General features: G+C 43.5%; 1 protein-coding gene across 2 annotated transcripts in view; it reads right to left on the minus strand.

Annotated features, from left to right (window-relative positions):
* The window catches only part of CUL3 (cullin 3), a 328,571-nt gene extending 310,998 nt beyond the window's left edge, over nt 1-17,573 (minus strand). Inside the window, exon 1 of one of the 2 annotated variants that reach the window (XM_082252499.1) lies at nt 17,153-17,573. In XM_082252499.1, the coding sequence (XP_082108625.1) occupies nt 17,153-17,218 (66 nt within the window). In that variant the 5' untranslated portion in view covers nt 17,219-17,573. The remainder of the gene's footprint in view (nt 1-17,152) is intronic. The other variant, XM_082252498.1, reaches the window with a different exon arrangement.
* Between the last annotated feature and the right edge of the window lie 3,110 nt (nt 17,574-20,683).

Here is a 20,683-nt window from a genome sequence, read left to right on the forward strand (position 1 = left end):
GTTTGATTACATATATTTTAGATTTTGAATGCACAATTGTTATAACAAAACAATAGTTCCGGATCGGTATCAGCAGATACACAAAGCCAGGCATCGGTACTAGAAAAGTCGGATTGGTGCACCCCTACTTTTAAGTGATCCTACAGAAGATTCTCTCTAATTTCCTGTTCTAGCAACAACACTTGACATTTTGGAAGTCCCGACTCCTTTTTTGTCGACAATGGTCACCAGTAGAAACAGGGTGGCTTTTTTGACAGTAGAAAAGGTTTACACCCTCTGCCAGGTTATTTATTTCTGCTGTGTTCCAATTGGGGAGATTTGCCTTCACTTCCTGTCCAACACACACAACAGGAAGTAAGAAGGAATCTCCAAAAATGAGGGAAATTGCTAGCTTCTATCTTAGACAAGTCTATCAATTGGAAGATTTCACCTCATCTCTTGTTCTGAGGACAACACTAACATGTTGGATGGCCCTCCTACTTTCACTTCATGTGACAATCACCAGTACAAAACATAGGTGTGAAGCCCTCACACAGTTTTAAATAAAAACCTAACAGAGTTCAACTATTTTATCTTTTTTTTTTTTTTAACTAGCTTTAGATACACTTTAACAGTTTTAGACACAGCAGGGAAGACATAAAACTCATTCTGGTTTATTTTGTGCTGTGTCCTATTGTGAAGACTTCCTAACCCAAAAACACAGCACAAAAGAAACCTTAAAAAAATAAAAAATAAAAAGAAAGAAATGTCCCTCTTAAGCTGGCCATACATGTTCAATTTTCTGTTAGATTTACCAAAAACCATATAATAATACGAGGTCAAAACTGAACAACATTTTAAATTGTATCCTATTAGGCAGGTCTTTGTACTACATACAGTAATCCCCCGCTACATCGCGGTTCAGTTTTTGCGGTCCCGGTAATTCGCGGTTTTTTTTGTAATGTTATTTTACTATATAAATCATTAAAAATGAAAGATTTTTGTGTTTTTCATAGCTCTTGCTCTGTCTCTAAGTATCTTTTATGTGTTTAAATGAGTTTCTATTGTTTTAAAAGTGTGTTTAAAGACCTTAAAATGCTTCTACACGTACCGTGACAGTAAAAAAATCATGCCTACAATGCATTTTAATAGGGTTTTTCTATTTCGCGGAATTTCACTTTTCGTGGCTGGGTCCGGAATGTAACCCCCGCAATGGAGGGGGGTTTACTGTAGTTGAAGGTAAATCTAAAGAAAATTGTATCATGTATGGCCAGCCTTAGGTGGCCCCATTGGAAGATTTCCCCTTACCTCTTGTTCTGGTGAAAGCACCAAAATTTCAGATTTCCTCTCATTTCCTTTGAGGACAATGGTCACTAGAACAAACCGAAGGGTGACGCTCCCCTAAAGGGACAGACAACAGAGGGTCTAACCCTTCCCTACCCTAATTAACCACTTTAATACCGGGCACTTTTATCCCCTTCCTGCCCATGCCAAATATCAGGTTTCAGAGCTGCCGCACTTTGAATGACAATTGCCGGGTCAGGCAACAAACTAAATTTTTTAAATTTTGTTCATACAAATAGAGCGTTCTTTTGGCGGTATTGAGTCACCTCTGGGTTTTTTTTATTTTTTGCGAAATAAACAAAAACTGAACATTTTGAAAAAAAATTGTTCATAAAAATTTACCCCAAAATGTATTCTGCTACATTTCTTTAGTGAAAATAACACAAATCAGTGTATATTAGTCTATAGGTAAGTTATGAAGTCCACTAACTATAGTATATATCTGAAAATTGATCAATCCTGATGTACTGACGGACTATCATTTCTTGAGGCCCAAAAACGCCAGGAGAGTAGAAATACCCAACTAAATGACTTTTTTTTTTTTTTTTTTTTTTAGAAAGTACAGTCCAGGGTATTTAGTAAGAGGCATTGTGGGTTTTTTAAAGTTGTAATTTTTAAAATATATATATATATATATATATATATATAAATATATATATATATATATATATATATATATATATATATATATATATATATATATAAATATATATATATATATATATATATAAATATATCACCCATAATATTAACCCCTCCCCTGCCAGTGTCATTATTACAGTAACCGTACATATTTTTAGCACTGATTACTGTAGTAACGTCCCTGATCCCCCCCCCAAAAATGTCAGTTAGGGGTCCGTGGACACAGCCGGACACAGCCGGTGAGAGAACGGCACTTCCTGACAGGACATCATATGATGTCCAGTCAGGATAACAAAGCCACCACCTGGCCATCAATCTGCTGTTGGCCAGATGGGAACTGGTTTAAAAAAAAAAAAAAATAATAAATTATATTAAATTATATATTTTTTTTTCCATCTTAGATAAACATTTAGGGCTCTTTCACACAGGCGGTGGACCGTTCAGATCCACCTGTGCAGTTTTTTTTGCGGATCTGAACGGTCCCCCCATGCATCCCTATGGGGCATCGGATGTCAGCGGAGACATGTCCGCTGACATCCGATCCCGTCAAATCTGGACGGATGGAAACCCTATTTTCCATCTGTCCAGCGGATCAGATCAGATGAGATGAGAATGGACCGACGGTCCGTTCCCATCTGATTCCCCCCATAGAGAAGAATGGGGACCTGACAGCTGTGTCTCCACACACAGCGCAGAGACACAGCTGTCATCGGTCGGCTCGATCCCCCGCTGAGATAAACGGAGTATGTCCGAAGGACGGACAGTGTGAAAGGGGCCTAACACTTACCTACTGGGCACTTTAAACCCATTCCTGCCCAGACCAATTTTCATCGTTCAGCGCTGTCACACTTTTAATGACAACTCTGCAGTCATGCAATGCTGTACCCAAACTAAATTTTTATATTTTTTTCACACAAATAGAGCTTTCTTTTGGTGGTCTTTAATCAGTTTTTTTTTTTTTTTAGAAAAAAAAAAAAACACTTTTTTCATAGTTTGTTAAAAATGTTTGCAAACATATAGATTTTCTCCTTCCCTAATGTGCGCTGATAAGGCTGCACTAAAAATCAGGACACTGATAATTGGTGCCGTGATTATCAGTGTAGATGTCCCTTTCACACAAGCCGGTTATCGGCTCTCCTCTCGCTATCGGTGTGAGGAAAGGAATACGGAAAAACAGTCTTGTGTTCACATCGTGATCAGCTGTGATTGGACACAGCTGACCCCATGGTAAAAGGCCGCTGTGATTGGACACAGTTAATCAAATGGTAATTAGCCCTTTACCCCGATCAGCTGTTTCCTAGTGACAGAACACGCTCACAAGAGTACATTGTATGGCTCCCTCCCAGATATGGCCGGCCACGTTATAGCCCTCATACGGCTATAGCATGGTCGGCAAGTTGTTAAAGTGGTTGTAAACCCTTACATATACCCAGTGACTTGAATAACCTAAGGCGATACATGGAGATTAAAACAAAGCCTTCTACGCAAGCTGCACCTGTTTATCTGCAGTACTCTTCTCCACATTCGTTCAACATGCAGAATTTATAAAGCTTGTCCGAGCCTCTAGAAAAAAGGGGTCGGAAAACTATAATGACATTCTGTAGAGCTTAGTGAAGAAAGTTCTGAGAGCTCATTGTAGGGAATGGACAAACCAACCTATTCACAAAGGAACGGAGCTGACGCTGTCAATCTGCTGGAGGTCCCTCCCGGTCACCATTTTTTTTTTCTTTGAGTTAGGGAAAACTCATCAGAAATGACCAATGCGGATAGCAAAGGAACAAAGCAGCAGACAGAAATCACACTTATGCCCCATACACACGTGCAGATTATCTGCAGACTTTTGTCTGCAGACTTACCTTTTCTATGTAGTGCAAGGGCCTGCCAGATTGCATACAAATTGAAAGTGTTTAGGTTTGACCTCATATTATATGGTTTTGGTAAGTCTGCAGACAAAAGTCTGCAGATAATCTGCACGTGTGTATGGGGCATTAGGCCCCTTTCACACTAACGGACGGACTGATCGGGTGCACCTATCAGTTTTTCAGGCGGACCTGATTGGACAATCCATTGTTCTCGATGGAGCAGTGGATGTCAGCGGACATATTTCCACTAACACCTGCCGACATCAAGATCCTATTTACTAAAAACAGAAGGATGGGGGAATCGGTTCCCACTCCGTCCAGTGGATGGGAAGAAAGTCAGACAGAAACGGACAGGCGCTCCATTTCTATCCAACAGCCCATAAAAGGACAGCAGGCTGTGTGTCCGCTCTGCATCAGTGGAGCGGTCTTATCCGCCTACTCAGCGGAGAGATCCCCTGCTGAGAGGACAGATCCATTGACGAACTCTGCCAGATCAGAAGGGGCCTTAGTGCTCTTAAATTGAGACAAGTGCATACTATAGCGGGATATGCTTTGTTCAGATTTCATGTCTGAGATTTACAACCACTTTAAGCTTTTTTGATTGGAGTAGGGAAGGATTACAACCCGTCAGTTTTTTGTTTCCCTATTTTCCCTCGTCTCTTGTTCTGGAGACAACACGAACATGTTGGATTTCTGACGAGGACAAAAAGTCTGCTCTAAAAGGAACACACAGTGAGAAAAAAAAAAAAAAACTGGAGGGTCTAGCTGTTCCCCCAGCCTTTTTCAATCAGGGTGCCCAGGCAAAATCCCTAAAAATTGATCAAAAATTGTATACAAGCCTGCCTTTTAATTACACAAAGCCACGGGTTTTCATTATGCACCATTACGACTTTCTGGCATCCCAACAACCAATGTCGTCATCAGTTGATAAGGAGAATGTCCGTTGCCTCAACAGCATCCTTGTTTGACCCTCCTGTGCCCTTCTACCTCAGCACTGGGGTCACATTAGCTGAGTGATGAAGAGAAACCTAGGAATACTAGTGTGCAAAAGTGCATTTGCTTTGGAAGAATAAATCTCCTCCAATGTTGGGTGTCCTACATGTGTGGATGTTGCTGCATTATGGAATACTATTAGAATAGTTTTTTACATGTTACAAAGGGGTACCTCAAGACTGTCCATAATTCTAAAGGGTGCCATGACTAAAAAGGTTGAGAAACACTGCTCTAATCTAAAACTAAAAATGGTTAGCACTTCTGCCTAGCAGTACTAGGGTTATCGGTTAAAATCCCAACCACAGCACTACCTGCCTGGAGTTTGCATGTTCTCCCTGTGCGGGTTTCCTCCGAATACTCTGGTTTCTTCTGTCACTCCAAAAACATGCTGGTGGGTTATTTGGCTTCTGTCTAAATTGGCCCTAGTATGTGTATATACATTATATTGCCAAAAGTATTGGGACACTTGCCTTTACATGAACTTTAATGGCATTCAAGTCTTGGTCTGTAGGGTTCAATATTGAGTTGGCCCATCCTTTGCAGCTAAAACAGCTTCAACTCTTCTGGGAAGGCTGTCCACAAGGTTTAGGAGTGTGTCTATGGGAATGTTTGACCATTCTTCCAGAAGCGCATTTATGAGGTCGAGCACCGATGTTGGGAGGCCTGGCTCGCAGTCTCCACTCTAATTCATCCCAAAGGTGTTCTATCAGGTTGAGGTCAGGATTCTGTGCAGGTCAGTCAAGTTCTTCCACCCCCAAAATTTCTCACCCATGTCTTTATGGACCTTACTTTGTGAATTGGTCCAAATCATTTCGTGGAGGGAGGATTATGTTGTGGGGCTGTTTGTCAGGGGTTGGGCTTAACTAGCAAGGTCCATAAAAAAAAAAATAAAAAAAAAAATGGACAAGCGAGTTTGGGGTGGAGGAACTTGACTGGCCTGATAGCACACCTTCGGGATGAATTAGAGCGCAGACTGCGAACCAGGCCTTCCAACATCAGTGCCCGACCTCACAAATGCACTTCTGGAAGAAAGGTCAAACATTCCCATAAACCTTGTGGACAGCCTTCCCAGAAGAGTTGAAATTGTTATAGCTGCAAAGAGTGGGACAACTTAATATTGAAGACTGGGATGCCATTAAAGTTCATGTGCCCCAATACTTTTGACCATATAGTGTATGAATGCGAGTTGGGGACCTTGGGGCAGGCACTGATGTGAACGTATGGAAAGCACCGCGTAAAGTGACAGCGCTAGAAGTACCTGTAATAAATTAAAACAGCCCAGATACCGCCTTTAGGTGGGCAGTGTGGCATGTCTGTATGGGATGTAAATTGATGTGACCCCCATACACAGGGACTATATGGTGTGTTTGTATGGGGTGTAAATTGATGTGACCCCATACACAGGGACTATATGGTGTATCTCTATGGGATGTATATTGATGTGACCCCATACAAAAGGGACCATAAGGGGTGTCTGTATGGGATGTATATAGATGTGACCCCATACAAAGGGAATATATGGCATGTCTGTATGGGATATATATTGATGTGACCCCATACAAAGGGGCTATATGGCATGTCTGTATGAGATATCTTGATGTGACACCATACACACAGACTATATGGTGTGTCTGTACGGGATATTTATTGATGTGACCCCATGCACAGGATCTATATGGGATATATATTGATGTGACCCGATACACAGGGACTATATGCTGTTTCTGTATGGGATCTATATTGATGCAATACCATACACAGGGACTATATGTTGTGCCTGTATGGTATGTATATTGATGTAACCCCATACACAAGGTCTATATACAGCCTCCTGTGTGTGCAGTGTGGGGTATACGTACAGGGTGTAAATTGATGTGACCCCATACACAGGGACTACATGGCGTGTCTGTATGGGATGTATATTGATGTGACCCCATACACAGGGTCTATATACAGCCTCCTGTGTGTGCAGTGTGGGGTATACGTACAGGGTGTAAATTGATGTGACCCCATACACAGGATCTATATGTTGTGTCTGTTTGGAATTTAGATTGATGTGGCCCCATACACAAGGACTACAGTGGGGAATCGAAAGTTTGGGCACCCCAGGTAAAAATTTGTATTAATGTGCATAAAGAAGCCAAGGAAAGATGGAAAAATCTCCAAAAGGCATCAAATTACAGATTAGACATTCTTATATGTCAACAAAAGTTAGATTTTATTTCCATCATTGACACTTTCAAAATAACAGAAAACAAAAAAATGGCGTCTGCAAAAGTTTGGGCACCCTGGAGAGTTAATATCTTGTACTGCCCCCTTTGGCAAGTATCACAGCTTGTAAACGCTTTTTGTAGCCAGCCAAGAGTCTTTCAATTCTTGTTTGAGGTAGCTTTGCCCATTCTTCCTTACAAAAGTCTTCCAGTTCTTTGAGATTTCTGGGCTGTCTGTCACGCACTGCTCTTTTAAGGTCTATCCATAGATTTTCAATTATGTTGAGGTCAGGAGATTGTGAAGGCCATGGCAAAACCTTCAGTTTACGCCTCTTGATGTAATCCCCTGTGGATTTCGAGGTGTGTTTAGGATCATTATCCATTTGTAGAAGCCATCCTCTCTTTAACTTCAGCTTTTTCCCAGATGGCATCAAGTTACCATCCAAAATTTGCTGAAATTTTATTGAATCCATTTTTCCTTCTACTCGTGAGATGTTCCCTGTGCTGCAATACAACCCCAAAGTATGATTGATCCACCCCCATGCTTAACAGTTGGACAGAGGTTCTTTTCATTAAATTCTGTGCCCCTTCTCCAAACGTACCTTTGCTCATTCCGGCCAAAAAGTTCAATTCTAACCTCATCGGTCCACAGAACTTGTTTCCAAAATGCATCAGGCTTGTCTATATGTTCATTTGCAAAGTTCAAACGCTGATTTTTTGTGGTGAGGACGTAGAAGAGGTTTTCTTCTGATGACTCTTCCATGAAGACCATATTTGTACAAGTATCTCTTTATAGTGGAATAGTGTACCACAACTCCAGTGTCTGCCAGATCTTTCTGGAGGGATCGTGCAGTCAAACGTGGGTTTTGAATTGTTTTTCTCACAATCCTGCAAGCTGTTCTGTATGATTTTTCTTGGTCTTCCAGATCTTGCTTTAACTTCCACTGTTCCTGATGACTGCCATTTCTTAATTACATTCCGAACAGAGGATATTGACATCTGAAAACGCTTTGCTATCTTATTATAGCCTTCTCCAGCTTTGTGAGCGTCAACTATTTTCAGTTTCAGTTTTCTGGACAACTGCTTAGAAGATCCCATGGTGCTGATTGTTGGGGCAAGGTCAGATGAGTCTGGGCATTTAAAACCTTTGAGATTGACATCACCTGGTCTTCCCAGATGATGATTGAGAACAATCCATGACACTAACAGGTCTCAGCCTTGCAAAGGGGGCAGTGCATGCTATAAATTCTGCAGGGTGCCCAAACTTTTGCAGACGCCATTTTTTGTTTTCTGTAATTTTGAAAGTGTCAATGATGGAAATAAAATCTAACTTTTGTTGACATATTATAAGAATGTCTAATCTGTAATTTGACGCCTTTTGGAGATTTTTCCATCTTTCCTTGGCTTCTCAATGCACATTAAAACGAATTTTTACCTGGGGTGCCCAAACTTTCGATCCCCACTGTATATGTTGTGTCTGTATGGGATATATATTAATGCGACCCCATACACAGGGACTATATGGCATGTCTGTATGGGGGGGGGAGATAGATATATATATATATATATATATATAGTGGTATTGTGGTGACCCCATAGGCAAGGACTATATGGCATGTCTGTATGGGATGTATATTGATGTACCCACATACACAGGGACTATATAGTGTGTTTGTATGGGATGTAATGTATATTAATGTGACCCCCATACACAGGGACTATATGGCGTGCCTGTATATTGATGTGACCCCATACACAGAGACTATATGGTATGCCTGTATACTGATGTGACCCCATAGACAGGGACTATATGGTATGCCTGTATATTGATGTGACCCCATACACAGGGACTATATGGTGTGCCTGTATACTGATGTGACCCCATAGACAGGGACTATATGGTGTGCCTGTATATTGATGTGACCCCATACACAGGGACTATATGGTGTGCCTGTATACTGATGTGACCCCATAGACAGGGACTATATGGTGTGCCTGTATATTGATGTGACCCCATACACAGGGACTATATGGTGTGCCTGTATATTGATGTGACCCCATAGACAGGGACTATATGGTGTGCCTGTATATTGATGTGACCCCATAGACAGGGACTATATGGTGTGCCTGTATATTGATGTGATCCCATACACAGGGACTATATGGTGTGCCTGTATACTGATGTGACCCCATAGACAGGGACTATATGGTGTGCCTGTATATTGATGTGACCCCATACACAGGGACTATATGGTGTGCCTGTATATTGATGTGACCCCATAGACAGGGACTATATGGTGTGCCTGTATATTGATGTGACCCCATAGACAGGGACTATATGGTGTGCCTGTATATTGATGTGATCCCATACACAGGGACTATATGGTGTGCCTGTATATTGATGTGATCCCATAGACAGACTATATGGTATGCCTGTATACTGATGTGACCCCATAGACAGGGACTATATGGTGTGCCTGTATATTGATGTGACCCCATAGACAAGGACTATATGGTGTGCCTGTATACCGATGTGACCCCATACACAGGGACTATATGGTATGCCTGTATACTGATGTGACCCCATAGACAGGGACTATATGGTATGCCTGTATACTGATGTGACCCCATACACAGGGACTATATGGTGTGCCTGTATACCGATGTGACCCCATACACAGGGACTATATGGTATGCCTGTATACTGATGTGACCCCATACACAGGGACTATATGGTGTGCCTGTATACTGATGTGACCCCATACACAGGGACTATATGGTATGCCTGTATATTGATGTGACTCCATACACAGGGACTATATGGTGTGCCTGTATATTGATGTGACCCCATACAAAGGGACTATATGGTGTGCCTGTATATTGATGTGACATCATAGACAGGGACTATATGGTGTGCCTGTATATTGATGTGACCCCATACACAGGGACTATATGGTGTGCCTGTATATTGATGTGACCCCATACACAGGGACTATATGGTGTGCCTGTATATTGATGTGATCCCATAGACAGACTATATGGTATGCCTGTATACTGATGTGACCCCATAGACAGGGACTATATGGTGTGCCTGTATATTGATGTGACCCCATAGACAGGGACTATATGGTGTACCTGTATACCGATGTGACCCCATACACAGGGATTATATGGTATGCCTGTATACTGATGTGACCCCATAGACAGGGACTATATGGTGTGCCTGTATACTAATGTGACCCCATACACAGGAACTATATGGTATGCCTGTATACTGATGTGACCCCATACACAGGGACTATATGGTATGCCTGTATATTGATGTGACTCCATACACAGGGACTATATGGTGTGCCTGTATATTGATGTGACCCCATACAAAGGGACTATATGGTGTGCCTGTATATTGATGTGACCCCATAGACAGGGACTATATGATGTGCCTGTATATTGACGTGACCACATACACATAGACTATATGGTGTGTCTGTATATTGATGTGACTCCATTCACAGGGACTATATGGTGTGTCTGTATATTGATGTGACCCCATACACAGGGACTATATGGTGTGTCTGTATATTGATGTGACCCCATACACAGGGACTATATGGTGTGCCTGTATATTGATGTGACCCCATACACAGGGACTATATGGTGTGCCTGTATATTGATGTGATCCCATAGACAGGGACTATATGGTGTGCTTGTATATTGATGTGACCCCATACACAGGGACTATATGGTGTGCCTGTATATTGATGTGATCCCATAGACAGAGTATATGGTGTGCCTGTATATTGATGTGACCCCATAGACAGGGACTATATGATGTGCATGTATATTGATGTGATCCCATAGACAGAGTATATGGTGTGCCTGTATACTGATGTGACCCCATAGACAGGGACTATATGATGTGCATGTATATTGATGTGACCCCCATAGACAGAGTATATGGTGTGCCTGTATATTGATGTGACCCCATACACAGGGACTATATGATGTGCCTGTATATTGATGTGATCCCATAAACAGGGACTATATGGTGTGCCTGTATATTGATGTGACCCCATTCACAGGGACTATATGGTGTGCTTGTATATTGATGTGACCCCATACACAGGGACTATATGGTGTGCCTGTATATTGATGTGATCCCATAGACAGGGACTATATGATGTGCATGTATATTGATGTGATCCCATAGACAGAGTATATGGTGTGCCTGTATATTGAGGTGACTCCATACACAGGGACTATATGGTGTGCCTGTATATTGATGTGACCCCATACACAGGGACTATATGGTATGCCTGTATATTGATGTGACTCCATACACAGGGACTATATGGTGTGCCTGTATATTGATGTGACCCCATACAAAGGGACTATATGGTGTGCATGTATATTGATGTGATCCCATAGACAGAGTATATGGTGTGCCTGTATATTGATGTGACTCCATACACAGGGACTATATGGTGTGCCTGTATATTGATGTGACTCCATACACAGGGACTATATGGTGTGCCTGTATATTGATGTGACCCCATAGACAGGGACTATATGGTATGCCTGTATACTGATGTGACCCCCATACACAGGGACTATATGGTGTGCCTGTATATTGATGTGACCCCATACACAGGGACTATATGGTGTGCCTGTATATTGATGTGACCCCATAGACAGGGACTATATGGTGTGCCTGTATATTGATGTGATCCCATACACAGGGACTATATGGTGTGCCTGTATATTGATGTGATCCCATAGACAGACTATATGGTATGCCTGTATACTGATGTGACCCCATAGACAGGGACTATATGGTGTGCCTGTATATTGATGTGACCCCATAGACAAGGACTATATGGTGTGCCTGTATACCGATGTGACCCCATACACAGGGACTATATGGTATGCCTGTATACTGATGTGACCCCATAGACAGGGACTATATGGTATGCCTGTATACTGATGTGACCCCATACACAGGGACTATATGGTGTGCCTGTATACCGATGTGACCCCATACACAGGGACTATATGGTATGCCTGTATACTGATGTGACCCCATACACAGGGACTATATGGTGTGCCTGTATACTGATGTGACCCCATACACAGGGACTATATGGTATGCCTGTATATTGATGTGACTCCATACACAGGGACTATATGGTGTGCCTGTATATTGATGTGACCCCATACAAAGGGACTATATGGTGTGCCTGTATATTGATGTGACATCATAGACAGGGACTATATGGTGTGCCTGTATATTGATGTGACCCCATACACAGGGACTATATGGTGTGCCTGTATATTGATGTGACCCCATACACAGGGACTATATGGTGTGCCTGTATATTGATGTGATCCCATAGACAGACTATATGGTATGCCTGTATACTGATGTGACCCCATAGACAGGGACTATATGGTGTGCCTGTATATTGATGTGACCCCATAGACAGGGACTATATGGTGTACCTGTATACCGATGTGACCCCATACACAGGGATTATATGGTATGCCTGTATACTGATGTGACCCCATAGACAGGGACTATATGGTGTGCCTGTATACTAATGTGACCCCATACACAGGAACTATATGGTATGCCTGTATACTGATGTGACCCCATACACAGGGACTATATGGTATGCCTGTATATTGATGTGACTCCATACACAGGGACTATATGGTGTGCCTGTATATTGATGTGACCCCATACAAAGGGACTATATGGTGTGCCTGTATATTGATGTGACCCCATAGACAGGGACTATATGATGTGCCTGTATATTGACGTGACCACATACACATAGACTATATGGTGTGTCTGTATATTGATGTGACTCCATTCACAGGGACTATATGGTGTGTCTGTATATTGATGTGACCCCATACACAGGGACTATATGGTGTGTCTGTATATTGATGTGACCCCATACACAGGGACTATATGGTGTGCCTGTATATTGATGTGACCCCATACACAGGGACTATATGGTGTGCCTGTATATTGATGTGATCCCATAGACAGGGACTATATGGTGTGCTTGTATATTGATGTGACCCCATACACAGGGACTATATGGTGTGCCTGTATATTGATGTGATCCCATAGACAGAGTATATGGTGTGCCTGTATATTGATGTGACCCCATAGACAGGGACTATATGATGTGCATGTATATTGATGTGATCCCATAGACAGAGTATATGGTGTGCCTGTATACTGATGTGACCCCATAGACAGGGACTATATGATGTGCATGTATATTGATGTGACCCCCATAGACAGAGTATATGGTGTGCCTGTATATTGATGTGACCCCATACACAGGGACTATATGATGTGCCTGTATATTGATGTGATCCCATAAACAGGGACTATATGGTGTGCCTGTATATTGATGTGACCCCATTCACAGGGACTATATGGTGTGCTTGTATATTGATGTGACCCCATACACAGGGACTATATGGTGTGCCTGTATATTGATGTGATCCCATAGACAGGGACTATATGATGTGCATGTATATTGATGTGATCCCATAGACAGAGTATATGGTGTGCCTGTATATTGAGGTGACTCCATACACAGGGACTATATGGTGTGCCTGTATATTGATGTGACCCCATACACAGGGACTATATGGTATGCCTGTATATTGATGTGACTCCATACACAGGGACTATATGGTGTGCCTGTATATTGATGTGACCCCATACAAAGGGACTATATGGTGTGCATGTATATTGATGTGATCCCATAGACAGAGTATATGGTGTGCCTGTATATTGATGTGACTCCATACACAGGGACTATATGGTGTGCCTGTATATTGATGTGACTCCATACACAGGGACTATATGGTGTGCCTGTATATTGATGTGACCCCATAGACAGGGACTATATGGTATGCCTGTATACTGATGTGACCCCCATACACAGGGACTATATGGTGTGCCTGTATATTGATGTGACCCCATACACAGGGACTATATGGTGTGCCTGTATATTGATGTGACCCCATACACAGGGACTATATGGTATGCCTGTATATTGATGTGACTCCATACACAGGGACTATATGGTGTGCCTGTATATTGATGTGACCCCATACAAAGGGACTATATGGTGTGCATGTATATTGATGTGATCCCATAGACAGAGTATATGGTGTGCCTGTATATTGATGTGACTCCATACACAGGGACTATATGGTGTGCCTGTATATTGATGTGACTCCATACACAGGGACTATATGGTGTGCCTGTATATTGATGTGACCCCATAGACAGGGACTATATGGTATGCCTGTATACTGATGTGACCCCCATACACAGGGACTATATGGTGTGCCTGTATATTGATGTGACCCCATACACAGGGACTATATGGTGTGCCTGTATATTGATGTGACCCCATAGACAGGGACTATATGGTGTGCCTGTATATTGATGTGATCCCATACACAGGGACTATATGGTGTGCCTGTATATTGATGTGATCCCATAGACAGACTATATGGTATGCCTGTATACTGATGTGACCCCATAGACAGGGACTATATGGTGTGCCTGTATATTGATGTGACCCCATAGACAAGGACTATATGGTGTGCCTGTATACCGATGTGACCCCATACACAGGGACTATATGGTATGCCTGTATACTGATGTGACCCCATAGACAGGGACTATATGGTATGCCTGTATACTGATGTGACCCCATACACAGGGACTATATGGTGTGCCTGTATACCGATGTGACCCCATACACAGGGACTATATGGTATGCCTGTATACTGATGTGACCCCATACACAGGGACTATATGGTGTGCCTGTATACTGATGTGACCCCATACACAGGGACTATATGGTATGCCTGTATATTGATGTGACTCCATACACAGGGACTATATGGTGTGCCTGTATATTGATGTGACCCCATACAAAGGGACTATATGGTGTGCCTGTATATTGATGTGACATCATAGACAGGGACTATATGGTGTGCCTGTATATTGATGTGACCCCATACACAGGGACTATATGGTGTGCCTGTATATTGATGTGACCCCATACACAGGGACTATATGGTGTGCCTGTATATTGATGTGATCCCATAGACAGACTATATGGTATGCCTGTATACTGATGTGACCCCATAGACAGGGACTATATGGTGTGCCTGTATATTGATGTGACCCCATAGACAGGGACTATATGGTGTACCTGTATACCGATGTGACCCCATACACAGGGATTATATGGTATGCCTGTATACTGATGTGACCCCATAGACAGGGACTATATGGTGTGCCTGTATACTAATGTGACCCCATACACAGGAACTATATGGTATGCCTGTATACTGATGTGACCCCATACACAGGGACTATATGGTATGCCTGTATATTGATGTGACTCCATACACAGGGACTATATGGTGTGCCTGTATATTGATGTGACCCCATACAAAGGGACTATATGGTGTGCCTGTATATTGATGTGACCCCATAGACAGGGACTATATGATGTGCCTGTATATTGACGTGACCACATACACATAGACTATATGGTGTGTCTGTATATTGATGTGACTCCATTCACAGGGACTATATGGTGTGTCTGTATATTGATGTGACCCCATACACAGGGACTATATGGTGTGTCTGTATATTGATGTGACCCCATACACAGGGACTATATGGTGTGCCTGTATATTGATGTGACCCCATACACAGGGACTATATGGTGTGCCTGTATATTGATGTGATCCCATAGACAGGGACTATATGGTGTGCTTGTATATTGATGTGACCCCATACACAGGGACTATATGGTGTGCCTGTATATTGATGTGATCCCATAGACAGAGTATATGGTGTGCCTGTATATTGATGTGACCCCATAGACAGGGACTATATGATGTGCATGTATATTGATGTGATCCCATAGACAGAGTATATGGTGTGCCTGTATACTGATGTGACCCCATAGACAGGGACTATATGATGTGCATGTATATTGATGTGACCCCCATAGACAGAGTATATGGTGTGCCTGTATATTGATGTGACCCCATACACAGGGACTATATGATGTGCCTGTATATTGATGTGATCCCATAAACAGGGACTATATGGTGTGCCTGTATATTGATGTGACCCCATTCACAGGGACTATATGGTGTGCTTGTATATTGATGTGACCCCATACACAGGGACTATATGGTGTGCCTGTATATTGATGTGATCCCATAGACAGGGACTATATGATGTGCATGTATATTGATGTGATCCCATAGACAGAGTATATGGTGTGCCTGTATATTGAGGTGACTCCATACACAGGGACTATATGGTGTGCCTGTATATTGATGTGACCCCATACACAGGGACTATATGGTATGCCTGTATATTGATGTGACTCCATACACAGGGACTATATGGTGTGCCTGTATATTGATGTGACCCCATACAAAGGGACTATATGGTGTGCATGTATATTGATGTGATCCCATAGACAGAGTATATGGTGTGCCTGTATATTGATGTGACTCCATACACAGGGACTATATGGTGTGCCTGTATATTGATGTGACTCCATACACAGGGACTATATGGTGTGCCTGTATATTGATGTGACCCCATAGACAGGGACTATATGGTATGCCTGTATACTGATGTGACCCCCATACACAGGGACTATATGGTGTGCCTGTATATTGATGTGACCCCATACACAGGGACTATATGGTGTGCCTGTATATTGATGTGACCCCATAGACAGGGACTATATGGTATGCCTGTATATTGATGTGACCCCATAGACAGGGACTATATGGTATGCCTGTATACTGATGTGACCCCATACACAGGGACTATATGATGTGCCTGTATATTGATGTGACCCCATAGACATAGAGTATATACAGCCTCCTGTGTGTGAAGACAGATGACAGGAGTAGGGATGAAGAGGAAGCATTGTCTGTGTATTGCTGTCTCCATGCTGTCATTGTGTTTACACACAGGGGGCTCCCCCCCTTCTCCTCTGCCCCCAGGTGATCCCCTTTCCCCGCCCCCTCCAGTCTTACCGGGAAGGCCCGGATCCTCATCTTCGTGTCCTTCCTGCTGCCGGTTCCTTTGCTGAGGTTCGACATGTTGGCGGCGGCTGCCCTGCCTCGGCCCCGGGGCCCCTCCTTGTCTCCCCCCGGCGTGTGTCGGTGTGAGGAGGCCCCGGGCCCGGCCTGTCACTGAAAGGCCTTCCTCCTGGAACGTCCCGCTTCCAGCCGGTCCCTCCGCTGCCGGGTGACCGGTGTGCCTAGTCCTCTATACGCTGGGGGGTCCTCCTCTCAGCGCTGACTAAAGCCCTCCGCTATGGCGGACAAGCAGCAGCATCCCCTCTCACTCTGCTCGAGCGGCCGGTAGGAGGAGCGCGATGGTGGAGGGGGGAGTTCTCGCGAGACTTACAGGTTTCCTTCCACCCCCTCCCTTCCCGCACTCTTCAGCCTGTCACAGCAGCATGGAGACGTAAAACACAGCTGAAGCGCGAGCTATTGGTGCTAGTCCCTTCTGGGACGCTGATTGGCCGAGGGGCGGGGCCTCATGCCTTTGGGAGCCAGACAGCGTCTGTACGTTTACACCGTGTACTAGGCTGATGTTTCAAGCCACGCCCCTTCCCTAGCTCCAGGTCTGCAACACAGCTCCATGCAGCTGTCTGTCTCGGGTCGTCTTCCTGAACATCTTTATTAGCACACGTAGAGGCGGACAAACGTACAGCTCTTCTGTCAAGACTCTGCTTGTCAGTCCTGGAGCTAGCTAGGGGGGCGCTGGCTGGACCTGCTTTGTATAAAATTAGTGTGCAAATAAAAGAAGCTGGCCTGATTTTCTTCATAGCATGCTGACACAGAGTTTCTTTCTCTAAGAGCAGTGTCTTTACTGTAACATACTGGAAATCTATGGACAAATGCTTTTTTTATTACTTTGGATAAATACATTTCTATGTGTATTCCATTGGGCAAATTTCACATCATTTCTTGTCTGGTGCATGCAACAGGAAGTGAGAAGAGATTTCTCCACATCTATTAGCCTATTACACCTTAAAGTGGTTGTAAACCTCAGACATGAACTGCAAACAAAGGATAGCCCTCTAGTGTGTACTTGTCTCAACTAAAAGCATTATGAGACATTTCTGTCTGCTGCTTCTTTCCTCTGCTATCAGCATGAGTCACTTCTGACACCAAGAAAAAAATAGTGTCAGGGGAGGGACCTCCAGCTGATTGACAGCTTCCACTCTGCTCCTGTGTGCTGTGTGAAGGGGGTGTGTCTATTCCCTCCAATCAGCTGTCAGAGCTCTCCTCATGGAGTTCTGCAGAGTGTAACTTTAGCTCTCCGCCCCCCCTTTTTTTCTGAACTCTGACAAGCTAATAAATGCAGCACTTAGAATGGGTGTAGAGAAGAGAAGACTGCAGACAGACAGATACAACTTATGTAGGAGGATTTGTTTCATCTCTGTGTATCACCTGAGGATAGTCACTTCACTGGGTGTTACCACTACATTATGATAAAAAGCCTTCTGTGTGCAGCAGCCACCCTCCCCTCCCGCACCGCTAATACTTACCTGTGCCCCCTCTCTGTCCAGCGATGTCCACAAGTCTCTCGGCCATCCTGGGACTCTCCCTCCTGATTGGCTGAGATATAGCCGTGGCGCCATTGGCTCCCGCTGCTGTCAATCAAAGTCAGTGAGCCAATCAGGAGAGAGAGGGGGTGGGACCAAATGGCAGCTCTGTGTCTGAATAAACACACAGAGCTGCAGCTCAAGTTGGGTGCCCCCATAGCAAGCTGTTTGCTGTGGGGGAACTCGACAGGAGGGAGGGGCCAGAGGCAGCGAAGAGGGACCCAAGAAGAGGAGGATCCGGGCTGCTCTGTGCAAAACCATTACACAGAGCAGGTAAGTATAACATGTTTGTTAGAGGCTTTACAATCACTTTAATGACTGTTCACACAAACAGTCATCCCAGCCATCAGCAACCTCTCATTAGAGGGTATAAGCACTGAGGATGCAGCTAGCCGCTCGCAGGTGTCAAAAACAGCTGCAGTTATCAATAGATTCCCACCCCTGTCATTTGCTGGCCAAAATGCTCGTGCAAATGTAGCCTTAGACTGGGTTCACATATATGCAAATTGAATGCGTTTTTAACAGCTTCCAATTTGAATAATGTGAGTGTGACATCTTTCAATGGAGCCGATTCACACATGTCTGGGGTGGCCGCGGTACGGTTTTGAAAGGTTTCTGTGCGCTTTTGTGTCAGGTTCAGGTGCAAATTTTGGAGAAAATTCGGCCCTAAACACAAACTCACAGGACTCTGGACTGCAACCCGTAGCGGGACATGTGTGAACCCAGCCTCAGACAGCTGTCACAGGAACAAGTGTCCCCATTAGAAGACTTTCTATGCTTACTGTTTGGTAGACACAGCAGGAAGTGAGAGAAAATCTCTTCAAAATGAGGTGCCTTCTTAGACAGTTGTCACAGAAATAAGTGTCACCATTGGAAGATTTCCCTTCTATTCCTGTTCGGGTGACTAATCAAAATTTGTATTTCCCAACACTTCCAGTATCTGTGACAAATAATGAGAGTTCAGATTCTGAGGGACTGTACCTGGATGTTTAAAATCTCAGGTAAGTATACACAGAGCACTAGGTCTTGTGGGGGATTTTTAAATACACCAACCTCCACTGATTGTAAGGGGGGTGGATTTAAAGCGAAAATAAGGCTCCATTCACACCTATGCTGTTGGCTTTTGAGCATTTCTGCAGTGCTTTTTGCAGTTTGTATCATGTTTTTTGTTTCTGTTTTTTTTTGTCGCGATTTGCATTTTGTGTTTCTTATGCTTTTTTTTTTTTTTTGGGCAAATTTGTTATTGGGCAGATTAAAAAAATGCAAATCACAGTAAAAACTACATGCTTTTCTGCAGCTTCTCCATTGAAGTCTATTGAACAACAAAAGCAAAAAAAAACTCAGTTCTGCATTTAAAAAGTCTGTGACCCTTTCCATCTTGGCCTCTGTTTGATCTTCAACTGCCATGATGCTTCACATGTGATCAGTTATGACCAGAGCTGTATCTTGGCCTAGGCCAACAAGGCCCAGGCCTAGGGCGGCACTTTGCAGGGGGACAGCAAAAAAGCTGCACCCTGCACGAAAAAAAAACAGCCTCCTCCTGGGTCCTGCACGAAAAGGGTGCCGCCAGCTTGCGCTACACTTTTAGTATAGTGCCAGTCTCATGGGGTTAATTGGGCCAGAGGGAAGAGTCCAGGTGGTCAGTGATGAGGCTGTACTGATGAGCAGTAATGAGGCAGCACTGAAAAGGCTGCACAGATGGGCACTGATGAGGCTTTGCTGATGGGTAATGATAGACTTTTGGTCTGTGGTTCACAGATGACAGGGGGGGGGGTCATCAAAAGTAAGGGGCATGGCCTTTACAGGAAGGGGTGGGTCATATGTAAATTAGGGGGTGCACACGTTTAGTCAGGCCTAGGGCAGCACAAAGACTAAATACACCATTGGTTATGACACCAGCCTTTTGATAGTTTGGCAGTTCACAACTAATGTGACAGCATTCCCAGCA

Source organism: Pelophylax lessonae, assembly GCF_965119305.1.
Source record: "Pelophylax lessonae genome assembly, chromosome: 3".
Lineage (NCBI taxonomy): Eukaryota > Metazoa > Chordata > Amphibia > Anura > Ranidae > Pelophylax > Pelophylax lessonae.